Consider the following 22,513-nt stretch of genomic DNA (forward strand, 5'->3'; position numbering starts at 1 on the left):
AAATGCACCCCATGTGTAGCCACCACCCATCTGTCATGCAGGCTTGCATGTTGCTCTGATGGTGAACAGGTTTCAACAGAGCTTCCAGACTAATAGGAAGAAAGGACTGGTGATCAACTTCCAAAAGTCAGCAAATGAGAACCCTATACATTACAATGGTTCAATCTACAACCAGTCATGGGGATGGTGTAGGACTGGGCAACATTAGTTTACTTAGTTCTGTTCTGCACGGGATCACTATAAGTCAGGGCCAACTCCATGGCTGCTAATAAAATCAACAAGATGACTGCTATGATCTCACCATTAGGCATTAGGAGTTTATTGTGGCTGAATGTTTAGCTTGTATTTGCATGGCTTTTACACATAAAAGTAATTACATATCACCAGATGATATTTCCTTTCTCTCTTATTTTAAAGCTTCCATCAAACTCTTGTAAGTACCTCACTTGGCACAAGGTAGAACAACATGAATTTCAAGGAAGTCAACTGCATTGCCCAAGGGTAAGAGAAGGTAAAAGAACAAGTGCGTGTATTCTTTGTGTTCATGCTGTAATTAAATTTTTTTGTGTATTTAAAGACATCACCTGGAAATAGAAAACAGTTTCTTTTTCAAGACCATAGAATTATTGGTATAGTGAAGCTGACTTAAAAAACATATTTTTATATCTGATTATATAAATAATAAATTTTGAACATTAAATATTGGAAAAATAGGAAGATAAGGTAGAACCTATAACCCAACTATCCAGAAATATATAACCACTATGATTTTTATTTCCATCCAGGTTTTTTTTTTTTTTTTTTTGGTATACCCCATTGTCGTCAAGTCTCATAGCAACCTTATAGGACAGAGAAGAACTGCCCCATAGGGTTTTCAAGGAGCAGGTGGTGGATACGAACTGCCAGCCTTTGGTTAACAGCCAAGCTCTTAACCGCTGCATCACCAGGACTCCCTTTTTTTGTATAACACATTTATATTTCTTTACAAATTTGTATGAACAATTTTGTTTCTTGGGTTTTTTGTTTATCACTATGAGGATTTCTTTCATGTCACTGAACATTATCCAAAATATGTTTTTTTAAAAATTACATACGTTTCCATCAAATATGACTATTATTAAATTTATTTCACCAATGCCCACTGCATATTTACTGCATCAGATTCTTTGGGAGTAGGGCCTGGGAATCTGTATTTTTCACACACTCCTCAGATGATTCGAAATAGCACCATTACTTCAATGGATGACTTTAAGCTGATTTAATTCTATATTGGAGCCCTAGTGTCTCAAAGGTTAAGCACTCAGCTGCTAACCGAAAGGTTGATGATTCAAACCCATACAGCAGCTCTGCGGGAGAAAGATCTACTTCCATAGAGATTACTGCCTAAAATATTCTATGGGAAAGTTCTACTCTGTAAATACGGTCGCTATGAGTCGATATTAACTCGATAGCAACTAACAACAACAACAATAATTCTATATTGGTTTAAAAAAGCATCAGAAGAACATCTAAAGACATTAGGTAGTCTCATTTGATATTGCCATTATGCATTTTAAATTTGGTAGAAAAACCAGTGTTTCTCTGTTCCTCTTATTATCTTTTTAATGTATAACCTATATCTGTAAAAATTATCACAAGAAATTCTGCTGCAGATGATCTGAGGGCTATCCTATAAGAAACACTGGTTTAGGAGATTTGAGGAGAGGGAGGGAAGGAGTAAATTTGAATACAAATTAAAAAAAAAAGTGATAGTTGGGATGCTGGGGTGGGGGAAAAATTGTAACTGTCATGATCCCTTAGGGACAACACAAAATTATTTTCTGAGCACAAGTGGAGGGTGGAGGTTTAGAGAGAACCACAGAAATGCATAAATTGGAGGGGATGATGAGAGAAAAAAATGTGGGTATAAACTGAAGATGAGCATGTGTAAAGGGGTCTAAAGGCTGCCCTCCCTCCCTGATTTAAGTGGCCAGGTCACATGCTAAGGTTGTCACTCAGCAAAACCAGCCCCTCACAATGACCCCAGTGGCCGTTCATGCAGAGGACAGCGTTGCTCTGCAGAGAGAGAGGTACGCTTTTCCTCCCTAGATCAGTAACAACACCCAATCTCTCCCAAGTGACTGGTCATAAAGGAACAGACCATGGTGTAGGGAAAACACTGGAAAATCCCATCATTTCAAACCATGAGGAAAATAGATGTCCCTTGCTCATTGTCCTTAATTTTCTTTAAGTTTACTTTGTGAGATGAAGAGCAAGTGTTTTTCAAAAGCCTTCTGATAAGAACTACCCTCCTTCTAGATTAGATTCTGAAACATCCATCACAACTACTTCGGTAGCTCTCCATTGCCCCAGTTGTACATCCAGGAAGAGTTCCTGACACAAGAAAGGTTATCTTGTCTGTGATAAACGGCGATTTCCCAAGGATTTGATTGTCAGATCAAGTCTGACTTAACTTCTCCCAATTAAATGAAGCAAAAGAGCAAACTGTTGGCAGGATTTTTATAAAGAATAAATTCTCTCAGTTTGAAAATCCACTAGCAAGTAATTCAGTGACTGCTGTTAAGAGTTACAAATCCAGGGAGGGGACAAAGAACAAGCTCAGAGGTAGCAGGTGAAAGCCAACATATCTCAGCCGTCAGATACCCCAGACTGTAGAGCTCAGCCGCTGAGATATATCTTCAATTACCAACCAAGCCTGAGTAGAAAAGAGAATCCAATTTAATACAACTCCTTACAGTGGAAGTGACCTTTGGCCTCCAACTTCAAAGAAATCTTTCAAAGCTGCTTTAAAAAGAAATAATTAAAAGAGCAGAGGTCCACAGAGCGCAAGCAGACAATGCAGGACACTCTGGAGTTTCTATTGCACAGAAAAAGCTACCAAATTATTTTTGAATTTAAAGACAATGCTATCCAAAGGTGTCCCCAGTCAATTAGATGATTGCTCAAGTTTTTCCAGTCCTATGATTTTTAACTCATCTCATCCTAAAGAGTTGAGAAGATAATTTCCTAACAAGAGGATATGTTATTTGTAAATGTCCTGGGCTACTACTGCTTTTAGGATCATACGCTTCCTGAGCAACAACAGTATAGCTTTTTATGAGAGAAACGCCCAAAAGGGCCGACTGCAACTTGGGCTCAGCCTGCACCAGGTAAAACCACTATATTTGTGTCAAAATAGTGAAATAGTGAACTCTTTCTCTTACTGCCATCCATAAATCCTTCACAGACTCATTACCTCCCACCATACCCATTGCCATCTAGCCGACTCTGACTCTAGTGACCTCGTAGAACAGAGTAAAACAGCCCATAGGGTTTTCAGGGCTTAATCTTTACAGAAGCAGACTGCCACATCTTTTTCATAGCCCAGGCAAACCTGTCACAAAAGCAAAGTTTGTTCTTGATGCTGTCAATATCCTTTTTCTGTATTCTTTTCACTTTTGAAATGAGGGGAGTCATGCATTCCAGAAAAACAGAATGATGGGAATATGTACAAATGGAATCAAATATGACTCATAGATATATGAAATGTTAGAGTTGGGAGGGAATTGAAAGTCATTTGGTTTAGGATTGCTTTCAGGGAACTGGTTGCTATCATAATGGAGTGAAGTTTGCTGGGGTCTGGTTGATAGCATCATGGAGAGATGTAATACAGTAGAGAGTGTATGAGTCTAAGGCAACAAGGAAGCACAGACTGGTCTAAAAGTACTGAAAATAAAAGTGTGTATGAAGCACTATGCACTCCAAACAAACATGTTTTCTTATCATACTCAGCCTATGCTGTGCCCTTGATTCTAGCCTTCCCCATACTTTTGCAGGTATAGAGAACTGAAGCTCAGGAAATTAAAATTACTTATCTGGAGTCACAAAATTCCCTAGCACCCAAGTACAGACTGGAAGCAGCACCTCCCATCCCTAACTCTGGAAGTTTTGGGCAAACTTTATTTGAAGGACAGTGAGACTGGAAAACAGTAGGAAACAAGTTTGAAAGAGAGATTGGGATAAGATTGTGGAAAGCCTTACTTGATAAGTTAAGAGTTTCCATTTTTACTTGGTAGCCAATAAGAAGGTTTTAAAATATTTTGAGTCCTGTGATAAAAGCTGTGTTTTAAGAAGGTTGGTTGGCAATTTATGTCATTTATATTGGAGAGGAGACAATGCAGTCAAGAAGATCCAAGAGAAAGTGGTTACAGTTCAGGTAGAAAGACATGAGGATTTGGATGTGGAAAAGGAAAGGATAGATTCACAAGGGGAAAACAGATAGGACTGCGTGAGTAATTGTATTGAGAGACAAACAGAGGGAAAGTCAGGAGTGACTACAGACCCTCCAAGAGGAAATTACATGAAGATTAAAGTCACTATACTGGTGAATTTTCTCATTTGTTGGGCTAGAAATAATTTATGTAGGGTTTAAAGGTTAACTTTACATGTCGACTGGAGTCCTTAGGTGGTGCAAATGGTTAATGTGCTCAGATGCTAACCTAAAGGCTGGAGGTTCAAGTCTACCCAGAGGTACCTTGAAAGAAAAGCCTGGTGATGTACCTCTGAAAAATCAGCCATTGAAAACCCTGTGGAGCACAGTTCTCTGACACACATGGGGTCACCATGTGAAGACTGTACTTGATGGCAACTTTTTTTTTCTTTTTTTAATATGTTGACTATTTTCCCCCCATTAATAGAAATCATTCCTCACTCTTTTTACTCATTCCAGAAGATCAAATTATCTCTGAACCACAAAATACATGTTCAGAATTTTAGGTAGCTAATAAAAATTGCAGAGCCCTCATGGCGCAGCAGTTAAGAGCTCAGCTGCTTACCAAAAGATCAGCAGTTTAAATCCACCAGCCATTCCTTGGAAATCCTATGGGGCAGTTCTACTCTGTCCTAGAGAGTTTCTATGAGTTGGAACCGTCTTTATGGCACCTAACAACAACAACAACATTAAGTATTTTAACTATAAGATTTTTCCTAGTAAAGTGCTAATTTATATTTTAAAATAAACATCTAGGTGAAATTTTGAGTTAAAAGTAACTCTTGATCATTTGTAGAAACCTAGACCATGGATAGCGTAAGTATAAAACATTGAAATTTAAACAATCTACAACTCTAATTTTTCATTTTATTATAAACTTTTTTAAAACTAAAGAAGATGTAAAAGAAAGTTGCTGGCTTGTTGATTGATGATTTCTCTCTCTTGTATAACTCATCTGGTGATGCGAAGGCCTGGACACTAAGACCATCAGAGATGGCCGCAGGGCTTCCTGCAGTAGGAGAAGCAGCAAGGGAACTGAGTGGCTCAAACATTTAGTAATCATCTCTTGATTAATTTATTCTGGTCATACCTGCAAATCTGATTTCATAGTTTTCAAGTCAGAGGTTTAACTTTATTTCATCTGGAAGATATAAGGGAAAAGTTATTTGGCAAATTCCAGGAAGAATTTTTCAACAATTAGAAAGTGGATAACGTGGCAAAGACCTGGATCCTTCCCTGCCCTCCACAGCCCCCACCCAACCACCACTATCCTCAACCAGATTAGGCAGCAAAGTATGTTAAATCACATTTTGTTACTGCTCACACTATTAGGGCATGTTGTTGTTGTTGTTAGGTGCCTGGAGTTGGTGCCGACTCATAGCGACTCTAGGTATAACAAAATGGAACAGTGCCCGGTCTGAACCATCCTCACAATCACTGTTATGCTTGAGCCCATTGTTGCAGCCATTATTGGGCGTAACGTGGGTTAGATCATGTTCTCCTCAACCCTAATACTGAGTAGAAGTTTGAAACAACCAGTCATATATGAGGCAAAGATGTCAGTGCTGCTCGCCTAAACCTACTTTAAAGACCTCAGCTTGGGATTTTTGCCCAGGACCCTCTGAAGAAGAGTTGCTCTCCAGAGAGGGGGCGCCTACTATGCCTCCAAGGAAAAGAGTCCTTGAAAGAAGCAAATGGAAAACCTGGCTACAAGAAAACTGGGAAGACTGCACTGTGAGAGCTTTAAAAAAAAAAAAAAAAAAAAAAGCTATTTTCCTCGCTGATTAAATTATCACTCTTTTTTTTTTTTTTAAATGACAATTAACAGCATAAACGCCAAAACTTAAGCATCTCTTTAGAGCATTCTCTAAAACTGGTGGTCTTTAGGCTTTTCTCTCTCTCTTTTTTCCCCTTCTTTTCATCATGGCATGTTGTTTATTTTCTCACCCTTATTCTATCCTGTAATTGCTGAACTTTGTTTGGAGGGGAAAAAAAAAACTTAGAGTAGTTGAGAATGAAACAGTTCCTTTTGATAATAATTTTAAAAATCATATATTTGACAGTAATATATATCAATGAGTTTATGATGCAATCTGGAATGCCTTGAATAATGTATTAAGCCAAAAATTTTGATCAGCTAGGTCAGCCAGCCTGGTCTGAACAGAGCTCTCTTGGAACAAATCAAACATTTCACCAGTGAAGCGTATGAGCTGTGATTTCTTGGTGCTAAAAATGCCCCAGCTGACTGAGTCACCAGCACTGAGATGGGCCCTGCAGTTAGTCAGCCTGATACCACAAAGCTTTGGGGCTGTGATTACTCAAGTCCCTAATTCCAGTTGGATCAAGTCATGTTTAGACAGAAATCCGAAGATTTAACTGGGAAGGGAAAACATTAGCAATAATACAATAGCAAATCACCTTCTTCACAACGGAGTAGGATGCCAGTATTTGTGGTTTTCCCAGTGATCAAATTATACTTGAATGAACCTTCAAAATGTTATGCTAAGTGAAAGAAGTTAGTCACAAAAGGACAAGTATTGTACGATCCTAGTAAAATGGAATATCTAGAATAGGCAAGCTTATACAGACCAAAGTTTATTAGTGGTGATCAGGGTGAGAGGCAAGAGGAAAGGGGAATTATTGCTTAGGTGACACTGAGGTTTTCTGTTAAGGGTGATGGAAAAATTTGGAAATAGATAACGATAATGGTTGAACAACATAATGAACATAATCGATGTGACTGAATTGTACATGTAAAAAACGCTGAAGTGGCAACTGTTTTGTTACAGATATATTTACCACAATAAAAAAAGAGGCTATAATTGAAGATTTTAGGAAGACCTTCCAGAAATAAGGCTGAGTTTAAAAGCTGCTTGTTGGCATCTCCTGATGCTTCCTTCATTCACGGAATGATCTCGTATGTCATAGAATTACAGAATTAGGGGGCATGAAGGAGCTTCAGAGAGATTCTGGTCTAAATACCTTCCTTTCAAAAAAGAAAGAGAAGTCTGGAAAGAGAAATGATCCGCAGAGGATATGAAAATAGCATACTGTTTCCCAGTCCAGGCCTTCTTTCCTTTTTATAAAAATAATTTCAAATTATTTTAATGGATGAATACGTTCTACACTTAAAAAATTGAAACAATACACCTAACGTATCCTTCGACCTCCACACCCAGGACTCTTCTCAGAGGTAATCATTTTGGTGCATATATGCATTCATTCTGTATAGTTGCCATTTAAACCATCTTATTGTTGTTAATTGCCATCAAGTTGATTCCGACTCAGAGTGACCCCTATTATATATATATATATTTAAACCCAGATATACCATAAGGAATGACTAAAAAATCTCTAAAAAACTATGTTTAAATATGTTAGGAAATTTGTTAACTTCCTGATTACCAGTGTGGTTGAGCATATTTTCATATTTTATTAGCATTTGTATGTATTCTCTGTGATATACCTTCTGATATTTTTTGCCTATTTATTCTTTGGGTTTTTGTCTTTTTCATGCTAATTTGTTAGTGTTATTTGTATAATTTTAATTCTACTTCTTGGTTGATTATATACAGTATAAATATTTTCAAGGAATTTTGTGTTATGTAAAATTTTTTAATTTTGATGGCAGCCCAGTGCTTTTTCTGCTGCATCATGCTAATTTCAAATGAATTTTCTGAACTTCATTTTCCAATTCATAACATGGAAAATTTCAGAAAACAACATTGATTACCTTAGACATATTTGCTGTCATAAAACTCACCAAATTAATCCAAGAATTAATCTAAAGCATTAACTTCATGTACATGAGACCAGGCCTAATACACTCAGAAACACAAAGCAATGCACAGTCATACTCCACAGGAGGGAGAATGGATAGGTATATGAGGAAAATTCCTTTGTACAAGTCAGCATTAACCCTTTTCTCCCAGATCATTCTTTACCAAGTGTAAAATGCATAGTGTCTTAGCAAAATGCATACAGCTTCTTAGAAACAGATCTTAGCAAATCAGACCTAGTAAATGAAATAGCTTTATAGGAGAGAGCTGGGTAAACCACAATATTATATAGAAAGAGTTAGAACATAATTGGAAGCCTATTCTGTGGCTAGTACTACACTGAAATCTTTATGTACATTGTCTCCTTGTCTCCTCATAAAACTTTTATGAAGTTACTATTGTCATAAAACTTTTATGAAGTTACTATTGTACATTGTCTCCTTATCTCTTCATAAAACTTTTATGAAGTGACTAATGTCATCATTACAGAGGAGAGTTAAATAACTTCCCAAGGTTATCGGTTGCCCAATTAATATATGTTGAATTTAGGATTCATTTTCAGGTTTGTCCCGCTTAGAAGCTCTTAGCCATCGTGCTGTATGCACTCAACACATATATGTTGAGTTCCTGTTATGTGCTAGACATCCTGTGAGGATCTGAGGAAAAAAGGCAACCTAGACAGAGTTTTGTCCCCATGGAGCTTAGTGTCTAGGGGTTGCAGCTAGACAATAAATAAGTAGAAAACAAATAAAAAAAAAAACACCTAATTAATAAATACCTTCCAATTGGGAAGACCTATAATTGAACAATGGAACCAACAGGGTACTATCAGAAAAAACTTAATTGGCAGATAGCAAAAAAGGCCTCTCTAAAGAGGGGACATTTAAGTTATGAATGATAAATATAATCTTTTGTCATTTATTAAGTTTTATTTTAAAATTATGATCTTTTATACTTTCTGGAAAATTTTATAATGCACAGAGCCCTGGTGGCACAGTGGTTAAGAGCTCCGCTGCTAACCAAAAGGTCGCCAGTTCGAATCCACCAGCCACTCCTTGGAAAACCAATGTCAAAAAATATCAAGACCTTAATGATTTTTCTAAAGATGGAGATATTTATATTTCCTTTAAATTAATAATTTCTTAAGGGAGATTGTCATTCAATAATTTTTATTGGCAGCTATTGATGTTAATATTGTAGAAATTAAAAAGTTAAGTTGACTTTTAGAAATAGTTTACATTGGCAATGCTGCTGTTAGCAAAAGTAATATTAATAGGTTACAGCCACTACCTATGAAATGTTTCCATGTCATTCTTAGGTATGTATCCTTAGTTATTGTAAAACTAAATCATAGTTTTTGTCTTTTGAATTACATGATCTTACTCTGAAATTCTTGCAAATATGATTTCTGAGTATTTCCAGGTGAGGTTAACGGTAATAATACTTCAAATTCTCAAACAGAGGTTTATCCTCCCTTCCACAACTTTCCACTGCTAGAGGATTCTAGAATCTGTTTGAAGGTCCTGTTTTCCCCCCTAAACCTTGTATGCCATTCAGTAATTTTAATCAAGATCTTCACCCTCTCTACCTGGCAAATCACTGGACCGTAATTGTGAGTGTTTGGATGTATGCAACAGAGGCCAAAACAAACAAACAAAAAGGATAAAACCTACTGGATTAAATAATATATTTTTCATTTTTAGAAGTTGACAACGAACATGCTTTTTTCTTCTTATTTGTTTTTCCCTTCAGAATTTGAACATTTCATTTCAGCATTTGGGGGACCCTTATCGAGTTGAAAATTTTAACAGGATTCTTCGAAGACTAATTAGAGTTCAAACCCTCTGGCTAGTGGATAATTCACTGGTAGATTTAAGTGCCATAAGATTGCCAAGGTGCCTGCTCCCTAGTATATTCAGTTACTAAATTAAAGTCACATCTTTGCTCTTTGGGTACATGTGACCTTTGTCTGTACATGTTATTGTGCTTCATGTGGTCAGCTCTTCAAAGTGACACTTCCTGCTAAAGTGACATGTATGGCAAAGTAAAAAGAGAAATTTATATGTCAAAATGTCACACTTTAGAGGAGGAAAAATCTATATTTTTTCAAATTAAAATTTTTATTATCAATTGTCAGAGAAGTAGTTTATAACCATGGAACCATATTTCCAAAAAAGCTTACCATTTTCCTTATGTTGTAAACTGGAAAATGCAATTACATTACATACATATTATAGTTGTAAGACTGTAATTTTCAGTCATATTTATCTGTGCAGAATGACTCTACCAGCTAGTCTGAGAGACCAAAAATAACGAATCAACAAGAGTGTTGGCTCTCAGATTGTGTTCTAATGAAGAAGGGATGGCGAGCACATCAGTGACAGAAACAAACTGAAAAAAAAATCATTATGGATCCCCTTGTCTTCCAAGAGGTCCCTGGGTGACACAAATGGTTTGCGCTTGTCTGTTGACTTAAAGGTTGGCTGTTCAAACCCGAGTGGCACCGCAGATCAAAGGCCTGGAGATCTGCTTCTGAAAAGACCACAGCCAAGAAAACCATATGGAGCAGTTCTACTTTGTAGCACATGGGGTCTCCAGGAGTCAGAATCGACTCAACAGCAACTGGTTTTGTTTTTATTTGGTTTTCTAAGGCTCCTATATTAAAGATAATCAGCTCCTTTGCTCAGGATTGCTTAAGAACCCTTTATATAAAGAGCTGCTAACTGAAAGATTAGTGGTTTGAGTCCACCCAGAGACACCTCAGAAGAAAGTTTTGGTGATCTACTTTTGAAAAATCAGCCATTGAAAACCCTGTAGAGGAAAGTTCTATTCTGACACACATGGGATCACCATGAGTCAAAACTGACTCAATAGCAATTGGTTTTACTTGTTTTATCTGCTTCACCAGGCAGAATGGGTAGGTGGAGTGAGCTTTGGTAGCAAAGACAGAGTTCCTCAAGCATGAATTAGGAGTTGAAACAAGTGGAGCATTCACATGATGGAAGGATAAACTCTGGAAGAGGTTAAGATACATCTCTGAACTTGAGCTGAGATAGAGCAACAAAAAGAGACCATCACAGCTACACAGGAGAAGGGGTCAGTCAGGCAGAGGGAGAAAGTGTGAGGCTCTGCAAGGTGTCTGGTACCCCCACCTTCACTCATTTTCAAAGTCCCCTCAAAGCTTTAAACATACTTGCATAGTATTGGAATTTATGTATGTTCTTCTTAAATGGCTAATTTTAAAATACCTACATAAAATTTTTCAAAAGGAAATTTACATCACTACCATAAGTAAAAATTCAATAGCACTTGATGTTGATTTATTTAGTCTTTCTTTTTGACCAGGTTCTATTCTTGGTGGAGATATGATAGTGATATATAAATTATATTTTTCTAATACACATTAAAATAAACAGAAAATTTTTAAATGGTCATATTCGTTTATTGCATACTTTGGAAACACTGAACTAGAAGATTCTTTAGTTGGAGTACCTGAATTTTACTGATCCAGATTTGGGACTGGGGAAGGCAAGAGGGTCTGGAACTGCCTGGGCCTGGTTTGGGATTAGAAATTGTCATACTGTGAAAGCATACCTAAAGACAACATGTAGCCTGGAATAATGCAGAAGTCAGAGCTATCGAAGACACGACTGGAACTGTGTAAAATATACATATGGAAAAGAACTGGGAGGAAACAAGGAAAATGAAAATAAGCGATGAAATCTAGGTAGATTAAAACTGAATTCTCTTTCTAAATATGCTGTCTGGCAGCCGCTCTCTGTATAGGACCATATTTACCACTAGTATTATTACTATTTACTAAGTGTCTTCGTGGGATCCAAAGCCCATAAATAAGTACACTGTGTTTCTCTCAGTGTATTAAATCCCAACTTATACATAAAGGAATTTCTCCTCAAGACAAAGTGTCAGTAATAGATTTTGAATTATTTTCTCTGTTCATATAGATTCTTGTACAATTATGGCTTTAAGGCAAAACTATCGAGAAGCATTATTTATCAGGAAAAAGTGCTCAATTTAAATGCCTAACACATTTTACTCCTCCAAAGGATACATTTTAGTTTTCTTTTATATAAAAAAAGCTTTTTTTATGATTTAAAAAGCTAGTTTCTCAATACAGGAATTGAATACAGAAAAATAGAAAGAAAGAAAAATAACTACAGTTTCCCACTTAGAGGCAATATTCTCTCTTCACAAGTTAGTATGTTTTTGTGTGTGCGTCTTGGCTGCATTTTGCTGAGATTATATGCAGCCATCCACTTTTTCATTCAGGACATACTGAGAACCTGCAGGGGCCAAATGCTGTGCCAGGTACTGGGTGTACACATCAGAAAAGCCAACAGACTGTGGCACTCAGTGAGCTTACAGCCTCATGGATCCTGCCTGTATTCTCTGAAAATTTTAGTACAAACATTTCTGATTTCTTTATAAACCATGTTAGTGGGAAATATCACTGTCACTCTCTTCAGGAGTGAGGCATGCTAGAGCTATGTAAGATTTGGTAGCTAACTATCCTCTTCAGGATATGAATATTAACAAGATGTCAAATTTTGTATCCAGCTGCAGAGTTTTAAATCTAAACAAAAACCATCTTACATCTTTCAAACAATTGCCAAAGATACCTCAGATACAGCATTTATCCTTGGCTGAAAACAAGAATGAGACTCTGACTGGACTCTCCAGTTTACGATGCACCCCATTAGAATCCCTTATGCTCAAGAGGAACCCTTGCGAGTTTCACAAAAATTATCAGAAACGGTAAGTCTCCAAAGGGACTTTTTGCACGTCATTGAATATCATACTTTGAAAAGTTGTTCTTCTCTCACTTATATTCATTCAAAAAATACTTACCGTATTTGCTATGTGCCGAACGCTTGATGCTTCTGGTCTCACCTAAAGAACTTTGAACTGATCCCTTTTGTCTTCTTTAATACACTCTTTTCTCTTTGTTAATTTTTTATTGCTGTACTAATTTTAGGTGCCTCTTGTAATGTGACTTTGCAAAGATGTTTCATTTTAGACTTTCAAATCCTATGTATTTTCTTCCGTAATTTTTAATGGATATTATGTCTTTTTAAAATTTCTAAATATAGATTCCTATCAAATTTCAAATGACAATCTTATAAATTGTTTATTGTCTGGTTTTATTTTCATCCTTTGGGTCACAAGGGCACCATTAAGTGAATACAAAGAGGTAATTGATTCGGTCTACTCGAGTGGTTGATAGGGCTCAAAGATATGCCAAAAATAAACTCTTTGTGTGCTTTTGTTACTACTGGAAACATTCCTAATGGTAATAATGGAATCTAAACGACCTTGGCATGTTCTCCAAGTAATATGCCCACCTATTTATCTCCAGCTAATTTCCAGCACCACTATCAGTACACTTCTGGGAATTAGAAGAATAAAAGCAAGCAACTGAGTTCTAGAACCTGTATTTGCCACCATGTGATCAAAGGTCATCTCACCTTTCAGTTCAAATCTGTCATACACAGGGTTAAGTCACCTCTAGGGTTTATTCCTGTTCTATGATTCCAGCCTTTCATCTACACCCAATTTCAATAAAAGATGTAATTCTCACCTCTCTTTTTCTCAAACTGCCCTTTCCCCATGACAGCAACTAAATTCTAGAGGCCTATATAATATTAGACTCTTCAAGTCCTGAGGTACAATGAAAAATTGTCAAAACAAAAATTCTAACCTCCGATTTTACTACATAAATCTCATTACTTCAGTTGTCTCCCTTACAACTGTAGTCTGGAAGCAAAATTTCATGTTCTGTGATAATAAATTTTCAAATTACTTTTACATAATGGTGAAAATAAGCAGCACAACTGCTTTAATATTGAACTAATGTTTAACTATAATAATGTTTTAGAGTTTAAAACTGTATTTCATGCAGTCAATGGAAGCTTAGCTGGACATTTCACCATAATTCATATAATACACATTCCTAGTCACAGAGATAATTTATTTGTATTATATTTTAGTTTTTTTAATTTATATGTGGTATTGTATAAAACATTTTGGCCCCAACTCAGTCACTTGCCTCCCTTCAAAGAGTGCCTTACAACAATACTATTAAGATTAATTGTCTGAAATGTGACATGCCTTGAGGTCTCACTATAAATCTACCTTCGAAATCTGTGATGTGGTATGGAATTATGTGGGAAAGTGGCATATAATGAGGTTCTACTATATTTCCAGTATTAACTCTCTTGGATTCAATCCAAGGCTCACATATACTGACTTTCAGCCTATAAAAAGCCAGGTTATATTGACTTAGGTAGTACAGCGTTGCTTTGAATATGCTTGAAAACACATTGGTCATTTTAAAGTAGGAGGAAAGGATTTAAGCATCCTTTCATGCTAAGGAATTAAACTGAAATCCCAAGTTCATCCAAATTCAGGTTCAGCTTCCAATAAAAAACCTATACTTTGAAGATTATAATAGTATTTATTTTGTCACTGGGTAGCTTTGTGTCAAGGATTTGGGCCAGACCTTCAAAGCCCCTTTATGCCACGTTCAGATTTTTTATAACTATAAGCTTTTCTTGATCGTTATCACTCAGAATTGTTACCGCGTCTTTCCTTCCTCCTTTGGTTCAGATGATCCAATAAGAAGACAGTGCAGTTCAAAAGAGAAAGGACTTAATGATAGAGCTAATAGTAAACTCCCTGTAGGTGAAGGGTAGCCCCACCTCCTAGGACACTCACAAACTCCTCTGCCAATCTCCAGGAGTTAATGAGATCCTAGTTCACCATAGCCTAACTTTTTTAAAAGGAGAAGTGGTTAGGGTTCTTTGGCAGCTAAGCCAGAACATTGGAGCCATAAGACAGATTTTAATCTTTGCTCCGTTGCTTACAGGCTTTATAATCTTGGATAAGTTATTTAAAACTAGGGATGAAAACTTACCTCTCAGGGTTGTTATGAGGATTAAATGAGATAATTTGTGGAGAGCATTTAGCACTAAGAAAATCACACAGCCATTGGGAGTTTTCAAGGAGGTCGGCACCATCATTGGTTGACTAGCACATCTACTAAGAGGTTTCAGTATCCTTCATTCTAGGAAAATTAGATGCCACCTATTTCCTCTAGCCTGAACCTCAGAATTCCCAGATCTAGAAAACCTGTCCACTTGAAAGAGAACACTGTTATATAACACTGCTATGCACATGACCATCATTTGACTGGGTTGGGCTGAGCCTGGAAATGAATGGCTCTCTACATTTGAAATGTGACCTTCAAAATGCCCTCTGTCAAGAGAAAATAACTCAGCACACTATCATTTCCCAACCTTCAGCCAGAATTCTTTCCTTAACGATCACTGAACAACAGACTAATAGGAACTTCTTTACTTTTTTTTTTTTTCACCTTTTAACTTTACAACGTACACATATATCATGATCTCACTCTTTTTCTCTTGGTTAGTTAGCTATATCTACTCATTGACTTTTTTTTCTTTATAGGACTGTAAAAACTGGAATGAAATTCTCTTATAAAAGCAGATTGTACAGTTCTACTTCTCTGATCAATACTTGCAATCTGCTGAAAGATCTGTTAGAATCCCAAAAGCGTAAGCTAGAGCAGGGTCATCAACTCAATGAACACAAATATTATTTTATTTTAGTCCCAGTGCAAAGATAAGGAAAATCGAATAAAGTGATATAGCCTCTCATCTTTTTTGTAACAACAGACAAAGTAAAAGTTCATTTATAAAGCAAGTAAGTGAAATAAAATGCTTTTGGTCAATATAGTTACCTTTTTTTTTTTTTTTTTTTTCAACTTTTGCTTTAGAGCGTTCTCCTGTTTGCCAAACTTACAAATGGTGGATGGGATCCAGAAGCTACCAGAAGATTGTTCACCACCAGAAACCAGTATCTTTTCCAAAATGTGCACTATATCTTAATGTACTCTGTATAGAAAGAAAGCAACCACCATTGTCATTAAAAGCTAATAAACAGAGGTAACTCACGATCAAATATTGTTGCTTATTATATTAATCATGCATATATTAAATATATATTATGTATATTGGTTTAATATATATACTATATATTGGTTAAATATATAGTATATATACTGGTTATATATTATATATATTGCTTTAATACTATATATACAGCTTTGCTAGATATATAAAATATTTAATATATATATATTGTTTTCCTTTAAACCAGTGGTCTCCACAGATTTTTTTAAATTCCATATCCCTAACAGCATATATAAGGAGCCCTAGTGGCACAGTGGTTAAGAGCTTGGCTGCTAACCAAAAGGTTGGTGGTTGGAAACCACCAGTCACTCCACAGGAGAAAGGTGTGGCAGTCTGCTTCCATGAAGATTACAGCCTTGGAAACCCTATGAGGCAGTTCTACTCTGAACTATGGGGTGGCTATGAGTCGGAATCGACTCGACAACAATGGGTGATCAGTAAATATATTTTAACACACTCATATAAGTATTCATTTTATTTAGAAATTTTATACAAGGAATACTAGAAAATTATATAGCGTATATTTTAAACACTAAAAAGTAGAAATCTTAAAATAATGACATACAAATTTAATATGAATAAGGAATTTAAGGTTTTTTCCACACTCCAGGAACTCATGTGGGCCAAGCCGCCTGCTATGAGCCCCTTACTTTGAGAGCACTCCTTTAGGTACCTAAACAGATCAAAAAGAAAAGAGACCATCAGACATGTCTTGCATTATCTTAAGGCACGTTGCATTGGGGTCTTCATTTTTAACACTCTGTTGTTTATTAATGACTTTCATACAATCGAGACTTAAGGTCTTAGGCCACGTGCTATTCATTAGATACCTAGAAAATAAATAATAATAGTAAAGCTTCTTTTCGTTCAGTGGACTTCATAAACATGATTTTAAAACTGTCTTTCCTTTAAAAAATCATAGTGCTTAGGGCTGGCAAAGGTTCAGAGGAAAGGAAACTCTCCTATCAGGTCGTGTCACAACCATTCTGTAAGGCAATTTATTTATAAGGATGAAAGTCTTTCAAACGTCCATACCCTATGGGAAAGCAGTTCCATTTATAATAATTTCTCCTAAGGAAATAATTAGAGGTATGCACAAAGATTTATTTCCAAGGAGGCTCCTAAAAACATTGTATACAATAACAACAACAAAAAATTAAAACAAACAAAAAAAGGAAGACAATTTATTCAGAATCCCTAACACTAGGGAATTGGTTAAATAAATTACGTTAGATTAAAAAAAAAAAAACTGCCTTTTCTGTATGTCAATGAGAAAGAAAACAATTCAATGTAATTAGAGAAAGGTGGACAACTAGATCAATTTATGACCTTATTTTATTTTTTAATTCATAAAAATCAACTTACTTGCAGAACAACTAAGGTTTTCCCAAGATGATTCATTGATTAAAGAAATCAAAGAACTATTTTTCTGGCTCATGCTGCCATGAGTGAATACTGCTTGGAAAATAATATAACAAATATTTAAACAAGACCAAGACATAGGCCCTTCGCTCAAGAATCTTATGAATGATTGAAGAAAACAGGCACACAGGTAAGACCAAAACCTCAGTGGAAAATGGCTGGGAGTACCTGCTATGGAAACAAAGGGGGGGAAGATACTTAATTTGAAATTATGGGAAGCTACTTCAAAGACTTTATAGAAACAATCTCATTTGAGATGAACCTTAACGCATTAACTGCTTATACTACCCAGGGATTCCCTCATTTTGTAGGTAGGGATAATTAAGGCTCAGAGAGGTTAAGTAATTTACTTAAGATCACACAACTATTACATGGCAAAGCCAAGATTTAAAGCCTCAACCCCTTCCAACACCCTTGCTGCATTTTCTAGTGATGTTGTTGTTAGGTGCCTTGGAGACAGTTCCGCCTCATGGCAACCTTACGTATAACAGAACAAAATGTTATCCAGCCCTGTGACATCTTCATGATCGTTGCTATTTTTAAGTTCATTGTTTCAGCCACAGTGTCACTCCATCTCACTGAAGGCCTCCCTCACCTTCGCTAACCTTCCACTGTATCAACCATGATGTTGTTTTCTAACAGTTGGGCTTTCCTGATGATGTGTCCAAATGAGCAAACTGAAGTCTCACTCTCCTTGCTTCTAAGGGGCTTTCTGGTTGTATAGTTCTAATTTTAAAATTCAAGACGCTATTTTTGTGTTTCCAAGGACACTTCATTTTTCACAATACATCTCAAATCCTAGCATTTAATCATAATCAAGTATTCACCATTCCTTGAACATACCCTAAATTGCCTTGTTCAAGTCTTCCCCTGTCCTTGCAATACTGTTCCCTTGACTGCAGCTTGCAGAAATCTTTCCTTCTTACAGGGCTCACTTCAAATGTTATTTCCTCCCCACATCTTCCCTCCTCATTCTATCGACCTATTCCTCTGCAGTTCCATAGTACTTTCTTATATCTGTCTTATGGCACATTTATTTTATTATGCCTCAACTTGATTTTTTTTTTTTAATACCCTGCCAGCTTCCAAAAAAAGGCTTTTAGCAAGAAGTAAATAAGAAAGTGGGACATATTTCATTTTAGATGTTTATGCATGTATCCTTTCTGCCTCTCTAAATCAAATTAGGCAAATAATTTCTGCAGGGATCATATAGTAAATATTTTAGACTTTTGGGCCACATGGTCTTAGTCACAACTACTCAACTGCTGTTTCAGTACAAAAGCAGTCATAGACAATATGTAAATGAATGGGTGTGGCTGTGTTCCAGTGAAAACTTTATTTACAAAAACAGGCAGCAGGCTGTAGTTTGCTGATCCTTGCTCTAAATTTTAGGTCCTAGATGGCACCAACAGTTTGCGCTTAACTACTAACCTAAAGAGTGGAGGTTCAAACACACCCAGTGGCACAGTGGAAGAAAGCCCTGATGATCTGCTTCCATAAAGATTATAGCCAAGAAAACCCTATGGAGCAATTCTATTCTGTAACACATGGGGTTGCCACGAGCCAGAATTAACTTGACGGCAATGGGTTTGGTTTTTATGGGTTTTGGTGGCTCTAAATTTTAGAGTCCCTGGGTGATACAAACAGTTAAGGTGCTCGGTTACTAACTGAAAGGTTGGAGTTTTGTCTTTACTTAGAGGTACCTCAGAAGAAAGGCCTGGCAATCTACTTTCTTAAAAACCCTATGAGCACAGTTCTACTCTGACACACACAGGGTCACCACGAGTCAGAATCAACTCAATGGTGGTGGTGGCTCTAAATTTTGAGGTCTTGTGCTTAACTGCATTACTTTCCACCAATATCTACTTGCCATCCTGGGAGAAGTCATCTACTCCTTGAAGTCAGATATATCAAGCAATTTGTTTTCGTCAGTGAAATATAAATAAGTGTGATATAGATCACTTGCAGATGAATATTTTGAGAACCAGTCTGTACTTTGTCACAGTCTTTCCTTATGCCACTTCAGCTGGCAAATTTCCAGATTGAGACTGTTTCATCACCCTGGGTTTTGCAGTGAATATGAAGTGGAGCAAAGCCATAGCTAACCTATGGAAGATGTGTAGCTATACAGAAATGGACCTGAGTTGAGTTGGCACTCAAAATGTTGAATGAATGGATAAATTGCTATCATAGGAAACCATGAATGGGGTAGCAAAATTACCAGGTAGGATACAACTACAACAGTTTATGTGAAGTGTATTGAATGGTGTTGGAAATAGAAGAAAGTTATGAGGGCATGAACTCTTATTGTCTTATTGTTTAAGCTAGTTTGAACTGGATTGATTTCCTGTTACTTGCAGGCAAAACATTCTAACTGACAAGGAAAATCATGAGTTACATATGTGGAGTGTAAAAGGTGTTGGGTTGCTACACATAGCTATGATGAAGAGGAAGGGCTAAGCTCAGAGGTACATGGTAAGGGTCCCAAGATGTATATCACATTATTCCTAGGAAATCATCCGCGTTGGTTTAGAATCTGATATTCTGATTTTAAAAGATACAGGTTCTATAGGGAGTGTGGAAAGAGAGAGTTGACTTAAGTTGGTGATATCTGCCTATATCAAAGAGGAGCTGAATAACGTTAAATCCTAAAATTGAGTTTTTCTCCTCACTCTAGTGGGGGCAGCTGTAGCAGCCATCAGTGATGGGATATGCAGTATGATGTTGCTATTATTTCAAAAAATAGACTTATTTGATGTGTGTAACACTTCCTCATATCTTCTATAATACCCAGAGATCTGAACTAATCTTTCCACCATGGCCTTAGACAATGCAGACATATTGTGTTGGAAAATGTGCAGGGATTTCTACTAGCAATAAAGCTATATTTGTGGGAATTTTGTGCATCAGCTTCAACAATGACTGACTTCTGACCATAGTCAATTAACTCAACAGAATCATACTGTCTTAGGCTGGGTTGTCTAGAGAAGCAAAACCAGTAAAGCATATAAATATATATATATATAGAGAGAGAGAGAGAGAGATTTATATCAAGGAAACAGCTCACGTGATTGTAAAGCCTAGAACGTCCCAAGTCTGTGGATCAGGGTCTCCCAAGTCATGCAGTCACAGAAGCTGCTAGCCCAAGACTGGCAGGTTAGAGAGCAGGGCTCCTGCTCACAGTCTGTGAAGATCGACGAATACCAAGTTCGGCAGATAAGCTGACAGCTCAAGTCCCAAAAACCGGAGATGAGATGACAAGAGGCAGCTGCAGGATTCAGAGTGAGCAAAAAGCCAGAATGTCTGCTTATATTCGGATGCAGGCCACACCCCCAAGGAGACTCCCTTTCATCTGATTGGCTACTCACAATATATTCAATCATGGGAGTGATCACATTAAAACACTGAGAACCATGGCCCAGCCAAGTTGACACACAATCTTAACCATCACGTATACCTAAACTCCCATTTAAAAACTTATAGTCACATCTATCCTTCTGAAACATTGAGTTCTTTTCCAATGCCTTGGAGATAATAGACATAAAAGGAATGTCCTAATGCCATTTAGTATTTCACATTTAATTTTGTGTCCCAATTTCATTTTTCTCCCAAATGGTACATGTGTGTAGGTTCATAATTATCTGGATCACTCAGTTCAAACGAATGGCAGGGACTAATTTGTATAGATGTTATAATTTTCTGAAAGAGGAGCATAATGAAAATACCTCCTTTGCTAGAAAATAATTTCAGTGACAGAGGCTCATTCAGTTCATAAAGAAACCTTACATATCAACTAGTCCAGTCCCTCAACAGCCCACAATAAATGCTGTATCAGCTCTACAATATCCAATAAAGGATTTTCCAGTTCCCATTGGAACAACTTGAGCAATAAGAAATGTCTGAGAAAATGATATTTGATCTGCCCTGGTCTTTAAAAGTTCTTAATTATGTTGATCTGATATCTGCCTTCTGCAACTTCCAACTAATTGTTAAAATCTCTCAAATAAATATAATTAATCCTGTCTTACAGGGATTTTTTTCTTAGCTTCAGGTTCTTGAAAGTACCCTGGTATTTTCCCTTGTATTACCAGGGAAATGTAAGTGGTTAAAATAGGAATCCTTGGGCTGAGGAGGATGGGGAAGGATAGGGAAAAGCTAACTAGGAAAAGCCAAAGCAAGAAAAATAATTTTCTTTCAAGTCCTATATACATTTGAACTGTGTGCATAAGCACATGCCAGTTGCCTCAAAATTACAAGCAGTGATAAGACTGCTGGGCTGAAGATACTATCTGATTCCATTGGTTCCCACACAAAAGACATTTACACAGTGCGGGCAATTGAAAGATATTATTTATAGAAAGCAAACAGTAAACAACAGGAACAAATTTGAGGTGAGCCAGTCACCTCCCCATACAAGAACCCCATTTAGCATTATAGAGGAGGAATCCACTAATGTCAAAAAGGGAACCCATTCACCCTTCCCAAATTATCCGTGTTCATTTCCATGTTATTGGGTGGGTATGCCAAGCACTAGGTGTCAGCAGGTGTCTCTCTCTCAGCAGGTGTGTCATCAGCTCTGGTCAGGTGCTGCGTGGCTGTGTTTGTTGCCTGTCTCTGTGGCTTTTCTTGGCTCGGTCTGACCCCTGTGCTTGCAGGTCCAGCTCTCAATCAGCATTTTCGGAACAACCCTGGGCCAATGTCAGCTGTCAACGACAGCTCTTAAGGCAAAACTTTTATGGGCAGTCCTTGTTCGCAGGCGTAAGGCCAAGCCTTTGCTCTATTGGAGACTTCCTGCCCTGAGGCATCCAGCTCTGCTCCCTTTGCCAACTCACTCACCACTGCCATCTTCTTAATGGGATGACTGCCTACCACTGCCATCTGCTGCTCTTGTGGTTCCTGCCACTTGTACTGCTGACAGTTTCTGTGCCGCTCAGCTCTGCTATGCTTGCCGCTGCCATTTTGCTCCATCTTCAGTGTTACCAGCTCAGTGAGCATTACCAGCTCAGTGCTACAGCACTTGACCTGTATTACAGCCCCTCTAGGAGGTTCTC

The 22,513-nt window shown here is 37.1% G+C and overlaps 1 protein-coding gene across 5 annotated transcripts in view; it reads left to right on the top strand.

Moving 5' to 3' along the window:
• LOC101341097 (uncharacterized) overlaps positions 1 to 20,491 on the top strand; it is a 39,793-nt gene extending 19,302 nt beyond the window's left edge. For 3 of the 5 annotated variants that reach the window (XR_002825178.1, XR_002825180.1, XR_002825181.1), the window contains 4 exons: positions 418 to 511; positions 12,607 to 12,804; positions 15,845 to 16,013; positions 17,412 to 17,917. Coding sequence is in view for 1 of the 5 variants with exons in the window: in XM_023737880.1 (XP_023593648.1) it covers positions 418 to 511; positions 5,865 to 5,983; positions 9,781 to 9,923; positions 12,607 to 12,804; positions 15,845 to 15,956 (666 nt within the window). In the remaining 4 variants the exon portion in view is untranslated. Of the gene's footprint in view, positions 1 to 417; positions 512 to 5,864; positions 5,984 to 9,780; positions 9,924 to 12,606; positions 12,805 to 15,844; positions 16,014 to 17,411; positions 17,918 to 19,488 lie in introns of those variants that run through there. The other 2 variants (XM_023737880.1, XR_002825179.1) reach the window with 2 other exon arrangements.
• The last annotated feature ends 2,022 nt before the right edge of the window (positions 20,492 to 22,513 follow it).

Source organism: Trichechus manatus, unplaced genomic scaffold (genome assembly GCF_000243295.1).
Source record: "Trichechus manatus latirostris isolate Lorelei unplaced genomic scaffold, TriManLat1.0 scaffold00110, whole genome shotgun sequence".
In the NCBI taxonomy this organism is placed as follows: Eukaryota; Metazoa; Chordata; class Mammalia; order Sirenia; family Trichechidae; genus Trichechus; species Trichechus manatus.